The 12917-nt window shown below is 42.2% G+C and overlaps 3 protein-coding genes across 8 annotated transcripts in view; 1 reads left to right on the plus strand and 2 right to left on the minus strand.

Moving 5' to 3' along the window:
- On the minus strand, nucleotides 1-4453 carry zgc:172323 (uncharacterized protein LOC564165 homolog). 4 transcript variants are annotated; one of them, XM_049584682.1, is made up of 12 exons: nucleotides 4023-4453; nucleotides 3650-3809; nucleotides 3302-3451; nucleotides 2737-2856; nucleotides 2549-2644; nucleotides 2320-2454; nucleotides 2120-2230; nucleotides 1920-2030; nucleotides 1646-1770; nucleotides 1173-1543; nucleotides 541-1067; nucleotides 1-324 (listed from the first exon to the last, which is right to left on the minus strand). In XM_049584682.1, the coding sequence occupies exons 1-11, from the start codon at nucleotides 4244-4246 to the stop codon at nucleotides 553-555; spliced, it is 2118 nt and encodes a 705-aa protein (XP_049440639.1). In that variant the 5' UTR covers nucleotides 4247-4453; the 3' UTR covers nucleotides 1-324; nucleotides 541-552. The 4 variants fall into 4 exon arrangements, with proteins under 4 accessions (XP_049440639.1, XP_049440637.1, XP_049440638.1 ...); XM_049584680.1 differs by having other exon boundaries at nucleotides 557-1067; nucleotides 4023-4452; XM_049584681.1 differs by having other exon boundaries at nucleotides 551-1067; nucleotides 4023-4452.
- A 4240-nt stretch (nucleotides 4454-8693) lies between these two features.
- tstd3 (thiosulfate sulfurtransferase like domain containing 3) lies at nucleotides 8694-10773 on the minus strand. The gene is made up of 4 exons (XM_049584688.1): nucleotides 10492-10773; nucleotides 10227-10394; nucleotides 9720-9879; nucleotides 8694-9328 (listed from the first exon to the last, which is right to left on the minus strand). Exons 1-4 carry the CDS (start codon nucleotides 10628-10630, stop codon nucleotides 9271-9273), a joined length of 525 nt encoding a protein of 174 aa, XP_049440645.1. The 5' UTR covers nucleotides 10631-10773; the 3' UTR covers nucleotides 8694-9270.
- A 661-nt stretch (nucleotides 10774-11434) lies between these two features.
- usp45 (ubiquitin specific peptidase 45) overlaps nucleotides 11435-12917 on the plus strand; it is a 42706-nt gene continuing 41223 nt past the window's right edge. For 2 of the 3 annotated variants that reach the window (XM_049584676.1, XM_049584678.1), the window contains exon 1: nucleotides 11436-11745. The gene's annotated coding sequence lies outside the window, so the exon portion shown is untranslated. Of the gene's footprint in view, nucleotides 11746-12917 lie in introns of all 3 variants that reach the window. The other variant, XM_049584677.1, reaches the window with a different exon arrangement.

Consider the following 12917-nt stretch of genomic DNA (forward strand, 5'->3'; position numbering starts at 1 on the left):
GGTGAGAGGCACACAAAGGTTTAGAGACCATGTTGAGTGCTGCTAGTGAGGCATATTTAAAGCCTATGAGGTGAAGGTTTCACTCTGTGGCAAAGGGTCATTCATGGTCTTCTTGTCCAGGGCAAAGGGCAAAGGTCAATGCCCAGACATGGGCTCTGGTCAGTGCAAAGCTCAGAGGGGCGTGGTGGTTTAAGGGCGGGAGGAGGTCATTTGGGAATTTGTGCTGCTCATTCCTCATCAGAGTCATCGGCTGCGCCGGAGATGGTGTAGGTTTGTTCCTGGTGGTCCATCTCCACCACATCATTGTCCTCATTTCTAACTGTTCTGTAGGGGAGGAAAGGACATGCAGAGGGCTAAGGTAACCAGAAGAAGCTCACTGGACCTCTGAACCTCAAAGTAGCTGTATGCTAGCCTTACGCCTAACCCTATCATAACACAGGTTAAGATACTTTAAGTCATTCTTCGTTAATCAAAGGCATCATTTTATGAGCTTTAGTGCTGCATTAAAAATAATATGTTTGAGAGAAACAAAAAAGATACCTGATGGTACCTTTACCTAATGAGCACCGTCCTCCTCTCCGTCAGCTCCACAGCCTGCTCTGCATAGGGCTCATTGTTGTCATCATATCCATTGGATCCATATCCCATCCCGGTACCGGTAGTGCCACCCATTCCTCCACCAATCTTCCCCTTTCCGCCAATGCCTGAAAGTGCAACATCTCCACCCACACCCTCACTTCCTCTACCGCCTATTCCAGCAATACCCATTCCACGATCTTTACCTCCATCCCCATCTATACCTCCACCAATTCCACCACCCGTTCCTCCACCAACACCACCAATTTCTCCACTGAACCCTGTACCAGTGCCGCCTATGCCAGCTGAACTTGCAGCACCACTACCTACACCCATTCCAACACCACCCACACCACTGTCACCCATGCCTCCGGCGCCAAATCCCAAAGTTCCACCAACACCCACACCTCCAGCCCCAGTGCCCACTCCTCCAGCACCAGTGCCTACACCTCCAGCCCCAGCGCCCACTCCTCCAGCACCAGTGCCTACACCTCCAGCCCCAGTGCCCACTCCTCCAGCCCCAGCGCCCACACCACTCATTCCTCCAGCACCCACTCCTCCACCAGTACCCACACCCCCTGTGCCAGCTCCTACACCTACACCCCCAGCTCCAAATCTATGACTACCACCAATGTCTGCCCCTCCTGCCCTACCAGCAGGACCCGTCTTGTCATCAGGACCTCCAGCACCCATTCTTCTACCCATTCCTCCAGCAAGATTGCCTGAACCTGTGCCCATGCCTCCTGCACCTGAGAACCCCCCCATTCCTACTCCACTCCCCATGCCTCCAACACCTCCACCACTACCTCCCATCATTCCGCCACCCATGCCACCAACACCACCAACCCCACCCATTCCTCCTCCACTGGAGCTCATCCCACCACCAATGGCGCTCATGCTACAGCCGGCAAGAGACAGGGTTTGCATCATGCCAGAGAGCCGCAGATCCTCTCCCTCAATTAGTTTTCTGTAACAAAAAAAACAAATATTCAAAATGACAATATTTTTTCTTTACATTAATTTACATTTATATTTCATGGCACTAATTCTTAAATTATTCTTCCTTCACCTGTATGTTGTAATCTCAATCTCCAGAGCCATCTTGATATTCAGGAGCTCCTGGTACTCACGCAGGTGCAGCGCAATTTTTTCCTTAGTGGATTTCAGCTCAAGCTGCAGGGCCTCAATCCGGGCCTAGTAGGTTAACAGAGCCATTAAATTACTGTATGAATGAATTCATATGGTGGCTTTGTGCCTGAATGCATGAAAGTAAGCATATGTGTTCACAACTGACTCTGGTGAGATCAGGTGTGCATCCTTTGACTACATTAGCTTGTCTTTACCTGCAGGTCTTCCAGTTCCTTCTTGTACCTCTCTTGTGCCTCTCGGATCTTGGCCTCAAGAGCTTCGTTCCTGCTCCTCAAGGCATCCAACTCACGATCTTTGCTTTGGATCTGAAGATATTTTTATATTCGTCATTGTAGTCATTCAGTATCAGTAGTTAGTTAAGGCTCATTTATTCAGTATCACTTTTCATACTCACATCCTTTTTGGCGCCTGCTATTTCATCCCGAATGCCTCGAACCCTATCCACGTGCCTTGATGTCTTACTGGTCAGATCTTCAAACTTGTTTTTATACCATGAATCCATCTCCTAAAAATAAGCGATGAAATATTCACATTAATTTAACCTAAAACAAAGAGAACTTGACTTCAGACTGTGCTAATGTGTGATAATCTTACCTGGAGATTTTTGGCTGCAATGTCGTCATACTGGGCTTGGATTTGCTTCAAAGCAGCTGCCAGGTCAGGTAGGGTGAATGCACTCTGAGCTGACACATGAGCTGCGTAGATTTGTTTCATGAGCTCATCAATTTCCTGGAAAAATAAGAAATATTTAGCAATAATGAAAATAAAAGGCAAACTAAATACATAAGCTTAATACATAATCTTATGTGATGATGTTATCCACCTGCTGATGGACCCGTTTCAGGAATTCAATTTCAACTTCCAGCTGCTCCAGCTTCTTCTCCAAAGCAATGCGCGAGGAGGTGGCTTTGTCAACATCCTGAAGAGCACACACCGTGATTATCATTCGGGTTTGGGACTGTAAATTAATTTGATGATTAAGGAGATACTGGCTAATAAAAAGTAACCTACTGGACGGAAGGCTTCGATTTCTAACTCAGCTTTCTTCCTCAGCTCCACTGCCTCCTCATATTTGATTTTGATTGCCTCTAGTTGAGCAGCTGTGGAGTCCTTAGCCGCCAAGGAAATGTCCTGAAAACCAAGAAGCCAGAAGTAATGTGGTCGTCTATTAGATTTGGAGGTGTGCGCAAGGGTGTGTGCAAAATGTAGATCAGCCACTTTTCAATTTTGCATTTTATATCTTCATTCCTGTGTGTGTGTGTGTGTGTGTGTGTGTCTACAATCAAGCCATCTCATCTGTGAATAAAACATAGCTGCTGACAGCTGTACTCCATGACACCTTAACACGCTGAGGCACCTCTCCATTTGCCTGCCAGAAATAAGCCTGTTACCAGGTAAGGAACCTTGAAAACACCAAGTTGACGTCTTGTATCGTTGCTTGGATGGATCTTCCACAGCTCAGTGAGGTGTAAACCTTGCCGGAAACTAAGAATTCAGTCTTTATGCTCTATTGAGTGTCTGAAATGTAAAAAGAAAAAAAAAGTGACAATGTGCGGCTTGGAGAATTCTGTCTCACCCGCTGAACTCTCATCTGGTCAGCAATCTTTTTCAGCTCTCTCAGCTGTTCCTCATACAGGAGGCGCAGACCGGTTGGACTCTCAAAGCGGTTCTGGTAGGCCTGGATCTCTGCTTCCAACAGCTTGTTCTGCTGCTCAAGTGATCGAACCTGTCGCCACAAGAAAACCTGTGATTTCAAGTGTGTCTAAACCAGACACCACAATATGTTTCCTGTCCTTGTGCTCACAGAGCTGAGAATAATATGGTTCCATTTTTCAACAAAAGGCATTTTTAGCTAGGCCTGAAAAGTATATTTATCAGCACTGACAGAAGAAATAAAATGTGGTTAGTTTGAAAGCAGTTTTACCTTGTTAATGTATACAGCCAGTCTGTCATTGAGGATGATCATCTCCTGTCTTTCAGTGGTGCGGGTGCTGAGGAATTGTTGGTTTTCAGCTGCAGCCACATCCAGATCTACAGCGGGTTCTCCATTTGGCCCAACACAGACCAAGGCTCCTACACCCACACTGAAAAGCCAACCGTGAGCCAAGGACATGAAATTTGAAGAAGCATTAGATGGCACTTCATGAGAAAATGTAAACGTAATAAAAGTATTTAAAAAAGATTGGAAAATAACTGAAAACTGCACTTTAACATACTTTCACAAACATTTTACGGCAAATAATAATGTCACTGTAAAGCCTTCTATAAACATTGGCACTGTAGGAGACAGAGCTTACCCTGCTCCAACCATGCGAGTCTTGCGTGCAGCCGAGGCAGTCCTTCGTCCCATTGACTCCACACGCATGGTGCTGGCCCCGGCTCTGCAGGGGTAGCCAGCAGAAGCATGACGGGCATCTCTCCTGGTGGGGGATGGGCTGGACACCCTGACCTGGTAGGATGAGCTGCTGCTGTCCTCGAAGTGACGGCGGTAGGATGAGATCCTCTCAGGGCTGCGGCTCATGGTGGCGGCAGCGACTGTGTTTCCTCTGGTTCTCTGAGGGGTGATGAAAAAAATACTCACGCAGGGCCTGTCTGTGGTTTACTGCACTCCAGGGCACCTTGTTTGCTCTCCCTGATTGTCAAGCCAGTCTCGGATTTTATACTTCCCAATGCCAGCCATACCCCAGCTCTGTCCCAGTTCATGAGCCAACACCTGTGGAATCTAGAACCTCTGCACCAACACCAACAGATATCTGTCAGCAGCTTGTGAGGAGCACAGCTTGGCTGGGATAGCAGCTGACGGCATCGCCAATTGGTCTTTCTGCAAAACACAGAATGTGATCATGTATTGGCCTCCCTTTGACTGAAACCACAATGAGTTTTGCCAGGATAATGGCATATCCACCACCCCAGTGTCCACTACAGCACTGGGCAGCAGACAGGTAAGCAGGCAGCATCCGGCAGCAGCCAGTAAGTGCAGCACTGATGTGATCTGCTCTGATGGGACGAGGGACTTTAATTGAATGCTGAGCAGAAGCTGCAGGGTGACCTGATGAGGCAGCGGCTGCAGAGGAACAAAAAGCCCCAGCAAGATTTGACATAAATTAATACTTATTTGTCTGATGTGTTTTCAGCATATTAAAACCATGGCAATCGGAAAAAAGAGAAAATGAAATTACTGCCTGTGAGGGAAAATAAGCAGGCAGAAGAAAAGGACGGGGGGATAAGTCTGGAGTTTATGGTTGACATGGCACAGTGATATGACGGGAGAAAACAGTGTTCATGTCCGTTTAAGGCGATTTTTTATTGTCACCATCAGGGTCACTTGGTCAGGGGTCAGTCCATGCAGCACTGCCCTTAGAATTTACAGTAAACAATAACTACCAGCAACAACATTAACCCTCATAGAAAACCTAAAACATACTGCGACAGCCACAGAATAACCAAAACATTATAACCTGTCCTTAACTAGATATTAGTTCAGCATATTTAAAACACAAGAATCCAGCTTATGAAATGCTTTTTAATTCATTTTAATTATTTTTTTTAATTTATTGTTCTTGTGAAACTCTGTCTTGATAAATTAAGCAAGCATCTATTCATTTCCATTGACCTCAGATCTTACAGCAGCATGGGACTTTTGGGAAGAGGTGGAATCAATCAGTCATGGGAGCAATCTGTTTCCACCAACCAGCTCTTTTAATGTCACAACCAAATGACATTACTCATTATTTAGGTATTTTTATTACAGTATTTGTGAAGCCTCACTTCAAATGCCAACACAGCTCCACCTCTCGGGTTTAATTTTTGGGAGCGTATCTATGTTTCCGGGGTTCTATGTTCCCCACTTAACCTTGCAAAAAAGGTTCTATGTTCCCCGTTTACACAAAAAAGGTTCTATGTTTCCCGGGTTCTATGTTGACCGCTAAACCAAGCGGGAAACATAGAACCCTTTTGGTGTAAGCGGGGAACATAGAAGCTTTTTTGCAGGGTTAAGTGGGGAACATAGAACCCGGGAAACATAGAACCCTGGAAACATAGGGATGACCCCTAATTTTTCATTCAGCTAAAAATAGGTAAGGGGAACACAAGATGGAGACGGTATGGACATGCTTCCTTCCAAAGTTATTTATTGTATTTTCCCAATTTAAATGGACAGTTAACCCTAAAATCAAAAATACTATTGTTTCCCCCTCTTACCTGTAGTGCTTTTCATCAACCTTGATTGTTTTGGTGTGAGTATTTCTGTGTTGGAGATATCGGCAGTAGAGATGTCTGCTTTCTCTCGAATGTAGTGGGTATAGAGGACACTCAGCTTGTGATGCTAAAAGTGCCACAAAAAAACATAAAAAAAAGTAATCAGCAATGTCTCTGTCCAGAAGTCATGGCCTGGTTACTGAAGATAATCCACAGATCTTGTTGTGAGCAGTTTCATGTATCTACCAATCTACACCCGCCTACTGTATCACAAAGCAGAAGGAAGCGTGCATCTACTGCTACTTCAGCTAGCACCCTTAGCTAGCTAAGATTACAGCTCTTCCGAGTACGCCATTAACGTTGACGTCATGCTGTCGTGAGTCAAGCCTTTCGTCTATGTGCAGATGCACATTTCCTTCTGTGCAGTGATATAGTTGGTGGATCTCTAGGTAGAAAAAAAATAGTTCGTACATGAAACTGCTCACAGCAAGATCTGTGGATTATCTTGAGCAACGGGGTCATGATTTCTGGAAAGACACATCGCTGATTAGTCTTTTTAATTGATTTTTTGGCACTTTTAGCAACACAGTCTGAGTGTCTACTATACCCACTATAGATACCCACTGTAGAAAGTAGATATCTCTACCGCCAATATCACCAACACACAGCAACCCACACCAAAACAGTAAAGTTTAATGAATAGCACTACAGGTAAGAGGAAAAAATGTAATTCTGATTTTAGGGTTAACTGTCCATTTAAATTAGGAAAATACAATAAATAACTTTGGAAGGAAGCATGTCCATACCTTCTCAATCTTATGTTTGCCTTAGCTTTTTTTTCGCTGAATTTTATTTTATTTTATTTAGCCTATTTCTTTTTTTAAAAACGGGACAATATGTATTAATAAACAATTACTTAGTAAGTAAGAGTAAGACAAGCAAAACAACATACACAGAGAAACAGACCAAGAGTTGTGAGACCATAGGAATTTTTAGATATCAATTTGTATAGTGCTAGTTAAAGTGACGAGTGCTAAAGTGTCGAGTGCAAGAGTGCCAAGTGCTGAAGTGTCTGTCTGTTTAAGTACTTGTTATATTGCACATTGCTCAAAACTGCATCAAATAGTAAAGTGCTAGGATGAATTGCACTAAATAGTAAAGTGCTAGAATGAATTGCACTAAATAGTAAAGTGCTAGATTGAATTGCACAATGCCCATAGGACACGATTGCAGGTGTGTGTCTAAATACTGCACAAAATTAGCATACATAAGTCTATTATGTATGCACTACTGCATAAAATTGAAATAACTCCAAAGTTAGACAAGTTAAATTTCATTCTGTTCAGTCTTTTTCACCTGTTGTTTAAAACAAAGTTGTGAATCAAGAATGGTTCCTAAATATTTAGATTCTTGTACTAAGTCGATCTTTTTACCTTGTACAAAAATATTAGGGTCACTGTCAATACTCACCTTTTTTGAGAAGTACATACCAACAGTTTCAGAGATGTTGAGGTGCAAATGTGAACTGTTGAGGCAGTGATATACATTAGTCATGGCATCAGTCAGTTCTTGAGCAGCTTGCCTTTTGTTGAGAAGAGAATAAAAAATTGAATTCTAACTAGACTAACTAGATCCGCCTATCCTATCACTGCGCAGAAGGAAATGTGCATCTACACATGGACAAAAGTAAACATTAATGGTGTTCTCTTCGGCTGAGTTGTTATGTTAGCTAGCTAAGTGGTGCTAGCTGAGCTAGAATCTGCGCAGTGATACTGTTGGCGGGTGTAGATTGGTAGAAAGAAAACAGTTCCTACATGAAACTGCTCACATCAGGGTCTGTGGATTATCTTGAGTCTCTGGGTCATGATTTTTGGAAAGAGACATTGCTGCTGAGTTTTTCAGATGCGTTTTTTTTTTTTTGGCACTTTGACCTCCAAAAGCCGAGTGCCATCTAGTTCCACTATATCGTAGAGAAGGCAGACATCTCTATGGCTGGTATCTCCAACATTTGATGTCTCACACCAAAACAATCTAGATTGATAATAGCTCTGAAGGTAAAAGGAAAAATATGTATTTTTGATTTGAGGGTTAACTGTCCAAACAGGCCAAATGATATGGTAGTATACTTTAGTTACATGCTTTAGACTCACGGACCTGCTTTATCTGTTTAATATAAATCTGGGGTGCACCATGCCTGCTTGGAGAATATTGTTTCATATAGCAGAAATAGCATTAACACTTCTGAGCCAGATTATTTACTCATGCATCTGGAAAGTCACTTAAAGGTCAGCTTCCTATTTAGCGACAATGATTCAACAAGCAGCTTCTTACTTTTCTGGGGCACTTAGATAATTTTGAAATCTTAACTAGTCATGGTAAAATCATTATTGTGTTCTGTTTGGACTTTCAGCTGGAGCTGTAAAAGGGAAAGTTAACAGGGAACAAAGTCCATGGCCGTGGTCGACATACTGTTAATAGAGGCATTCTTCTCAGTTGAAAACAAACACATTCATTATCATGGATGACGAAGGGACCTGTTAATGTTCCCTGGAGGGTGAGTGGCAAATTCAGTGGATATTAGACATGGTCCTTCAATACCGTAGATCATCTTAGTCCCGGAGGCTGTCACCTCAGTAAGCCACTCTATGACTATCTGTATCACAGATAATTCAAATCCATGTCTTCTTATGCTGTTTTTACTAGACCTGATGGGCATGCTCCATAATTTATTCTAAATAAATAAATAACAATTCCAAAACACAAACAAAATATCAATATTAATAAATTGTTTTTATTGAATGAAATTGGCAACAACTTCAGTTGCATCCATGAGCAACAAACTATTCAGTATTTACAACACACTTACTTGAATTGTTGAACTGTCCATATTATGCAACAGCCAACTTGATCTTAACACACAATCATACACAGTTAAGTAGTCATTTGCATAGATAGTCTGAATGGAAACAAATACTTGAGCTCTGTTAGAACTCTATTATTATTTGTGGTACGGTTTAGAATAGTCACTGGTTACATATTTGTCTCTGTAGAAGTTGTAAAGGGTTTATAAATAGTTCTGTGCTGAAATAAATTTAACTTCAAGTAACACTACAGTAGTTATTAAGTTTTTTAGCAGCAGATGTGATTGTTTATGTGTGCTGAGCCCTCTGGTTTCAGTCTTTGGGATTCACAGATGAGGAAAACAACTTCAATTGCTGGCTCTTAAAACAAAAGAATAAATGAACTGTTTTAAAACCCTTTACAAGACTCCCTGTTACACAATCTCAGTTGCCAGTCTGATCTCAGCTAAGAGCTTTTAATATTGTCTTCTGTTTCATCATCCCTGCATCAGTTCTGTTGTTCATTTTTCAGCCAGTCTTGCCATCCACCTGGGTAATGCTGAACGCTGAAATGGAGCAATAAAGGAGGGAAGTGAATGCAATGTTGTATAAACAGAGGTGTGTCAAAAATTAAACTGCCACTGTGTATGACTTTACTAGTAAAAACATGCGCAGTATTTAATGGTTTCACTATTAGACTCTCTAGCATTATGCAACAACAGGTCAATGACCTCAGGTTGGTTAAACTTAATGCTGTCTCACAATGAAATACAACAGTCAGATATAACATTAAGCCATAAAAAAATGTACTTGTACTCTAGCCTTTGCCCAGACTTATTGAGAAGTGTTAGAAATATCTAACATTTACTTTACATGCACTACAATAGTTCAGTAATCTGTGTGCATTAATGAGGAGGTGAGAAGCAATGATTTTGACAGATAGAAAACACATCTCACTCTTTGTATCCCAGTGAGGTGGCTGTGTCTAGTGCCGTCTTGCTCCTGATCCCTGCCAGGCAGGTGAACACAACATTATCTGTGTGCTGGGGCATTTTACCACCGTACTTTTCATTGAACTCTTCCGGTGCCAGCTGGAGGGCGGTGTTCACCTGTCCCACTGCAAAGTCAAAGAAGCACAGACAGGTCAAGTATAACCAGCAGTACTTGAAAGATGTGCTGTTAGGTAAAACAAAACTGGTTGTAAGCAGTGTCAAAGGACTTCACCTAGATACACAGGACTATCTAAGGAATGTTTAATGTTTATCTGATCGTGTATACAGCATGCTTTGAGTGACAGCCACATGGTTTAGAACTTTCCCAGATTTGTCCATGACCCGCAGACAACCTTAACTAGTTACAGAGGTACTATATTAGTAGTCTTGTGATCTTACAAGTAGCTATGACGTGACATCTCTGCTAACTTAACTCTAAGATTCAGTGTATTATAGGAAGAACAACATTTACAGGGGACGTTAATTGACCCGGGAATGACGCCGTACTCCCTGAGCTCCCAGGGCTCTCTGACATCTATGACTATTGCTTTCCGCCCAGCCAGGAGCTGCTTCATCTGGTCATAGCTCACATCTGTGCTCGGTGGCGCTGAACTGAACCTGCGGAGCAGCGGCCCTGAAGCTGAAAGCAAAACACACAACATGCCACACATATGAACAGTTTTTCAAAACATGATAGTGAGTCAACCAGCTGACATTCACACGGACAGAAAGCTCACTTTTACAAGCGTGGTGGGTGTTGACAAGGCTGGACACAGAGCTTCGTCCTCCCTGGACGGAAACTCTAGACAGGACGGTGTTGTTCCATAACAGCCGCGGAAGAACTCCTGCAAACCCCCAACACCGTCTGAGAGCCATATATGACACCCTATTATACTCTTTACGCTAACACTTCCTCAACACAAACCCCAAATTACAAATGACGCAACACTAATACGCGCTGAAACTATTGGAATTCTCAATGCCAGTGCTCGCGCTTACCAAACAATGATCTGCGCGTGCGCAGAAATACGGATCACTAAAGGGACAAAATACTCTCTCCTTTCCCATCTCATAAAGAGCAAACGTAAGTCATTCACCTGATCTTTCAAAGGTCAACCTGTTGTGAACACAAATACGCGCTATGTGCCATAAGTAGCCAAAACCCGAACATACTAATGAATGACTAACGACATAATGCATGTATGTATGTAAATATATTGCATTTATAGTCTTGCGAAAAACGGAAAATTGACAGTCAAACGTCTGTCCTCATCTGACCAGCTATGCCCTATGGTTCCATGTCGCATTCAAAGGCATTGTGCTACATGAGCTTTCCTGACCACTAAAGATGTATTGATAACATCAGCTGGTATGATCTCGACACATCTGTTTGTAGAACAGAGGTATCATAAACCGCACCATCAAAATTACAGCTGAAAATGAAATACTTATTTTGAATTTCAGCATCCACGAAACAGAAATACTTAAAAAAAAACATCACATAGACACCTCGATATTTTCACAACCATTTCAAGTTTTTCATTTCTGTAAATAAAACAAGACAATAATCCGATCTCTGTAACTTGATACCATGAAGCGTTAGAAAAATTCCTGAATGCCTCAGAACCTGTGGCGTTTTGAGATTTCCCATTGTGCTTGAATGCAGCATAAGGCCAAACCGAGCTGCCGTAGTGCGTCACATGTTGACTAGGGTTGCTAGCTGATGCTACCGAAAGCTTGAAAAAAATTACAAAGTCTAAGGCAAAGACGAAGAATTATAGAGACAATTGGACTGTTGTTGTCGGTGCGTTGTACTTTGCTTCGCAATGCCGTAACAGAGCAGTGTGTTGTTGGATAAAACACACCTGTTAATGTTTTATTTATTCTGACAGTCTGATGTAGCTAGCTTGTTTGCTAGCCAGGAAGAGTTGACATCTCACTGTTGGCTTCAGGATAGCTAACACAGTCAACATAGGAGCTAAAATAAAGAGGTGAGTTCATACGGCTATTCGCCAATTCTAATAGTGCAAACGTTATCCATTCATTGTTTGAGGTTCTCTGATAAACGACATGTAGGCCTCTTATTCTCACCTAAATTGGACGGTCTTTGCTAGTTGAGGCTTCTCAACCGTGTTATTGCACATTCCTGAGTAGTTAACGTTACTCTTATTATAGAATCATCTTTTATTTGTTTGGCTATATCTGTTGTCAGTGAAATATTATGCAGTCCGCAAGTATGACAGTTACACACTTTCTGTTGTTTAGGCTCATCACTCCTGAATGGGTTATGCATGGTAATGTTCCTGGGATTAAGTGACTTTAAGCTTTAGGATGCTTAAGTGGGGTCCCATGTAAATGGGTTGAACAGTGGAGAAACGATTTCAAATGTAACCCCTCAGTGGAGCTGGATAGTGATCTTAAACCTATGAGCTACCACGGAATATAAGGTCCAAACAGTGGAATATTCTTGACAGGCAAAATTGTTCACCTGACCTTAATCCAATTGAGCAGTGTTTCACCAGCTAAAGACTACACTGAGGGTGTAAAGCCCCCAAGCACAAGCAAGAAAATGATCCTGGCAGCAGTACAGGACAAATATAATCAGGGAAAATACCAAGATTCTGCTGATGTCTGTAGGATGCCGACTGGTTTGGAAATTAGCACCTGCCAAATGCTGGTAAAATATGATAGATTTGCTTCACTTACCAGCCAAAAAACTTTGGTAGTCTATTGATTGGCAGGTAGATTTTGAAATCCACCTGCCACACTGGCAGGTCGACAAAAACTTCAATTTCCAACCCTGGATGTAAGCCTAAGACAGCCATTGGTTGCATAGGATTTGCAAGTAGATTTGAAAAGAAGAATACTGTATTTAAATTTAAGGTAATTTGACCAGCAAATTTGGGTGTCTTAAAAGTGAGGACTATGTAGAAAAAGTCCTTAGTTCATCTAGTGTGAGTGTAAATGTGCTCAAAATAATGTTTAAAGATGATTCATAGTGACTCATTCATTTTAGATCCACTGCACCAGAGTACAAAGGCAATGATATATGTTACTGCACAGATACTTACGGATTGCTTTGTACCTGGTTTTCAGAGCATTGTGTGCTACAATACGTAAAATAATCATGAGAGTTGTAGACTAGTGTAAGCTTATGTTATGT

Source organism: Epinephelus fuscoguttatus, linkage group LG8 (genome assembly GCF_011397635.1).
Source record: "Epinephelus fuscoguttatus linkage group LG8, E.fuscoguttatus.final_Chr_v1".
In the NCBI taxonomy this organism is placed as follows: domain Eukaryota; kingdom Metazoa; phylum Chordata; class Actinopteri; order Perciformes; family Serranidae; genus Epinephelus; species Epinephelus fuscoguttatus.

Coding starts and splice junctions, on each gene's coding strand:
- zgc:172323 (XM_049584679.1), bottom strand. CDS start 4,246: ATGAGCCGCAGCCCTGAGAGGATCTCATCCTACCGCCGTCACTTCGAG. Junction 2,645..2,736: donor AAATCGAAGCCTTCCGTCCA/GTAGGTTACTTT, acceptor TGTGCTCTTCAG/GATGTTGACAAAGCCACCTC. Junction 2,455..2,548: donor TGAAACGGGTCCATCAGCAG/GTGGATAACATC, acceptor TTATTTTTCCAG/GAAATTGATGAGCTCATGAA.
- tstd3 (XM_049584688.1), bottom strand. CDS start 10,630: ATGGCTCTCAGACGGTGTTGGGGGTTTGCAGGAGTTCTTCCGCGGCTG. Junction 9,880..10,226: donor CGGGTCAATTAACGTCCCCT/GTAAATGTTGTT, acceptor TTGACTTTGCAG/TGGGACAGGTGAACACCGCC. Junction 9,329..9,719: donor ACCTCACTGGGATACAAAGA/GTGAGATGTGTT, acceptor GCTCCATTTCAG/CGTTCAGCATTACCCAGGTG.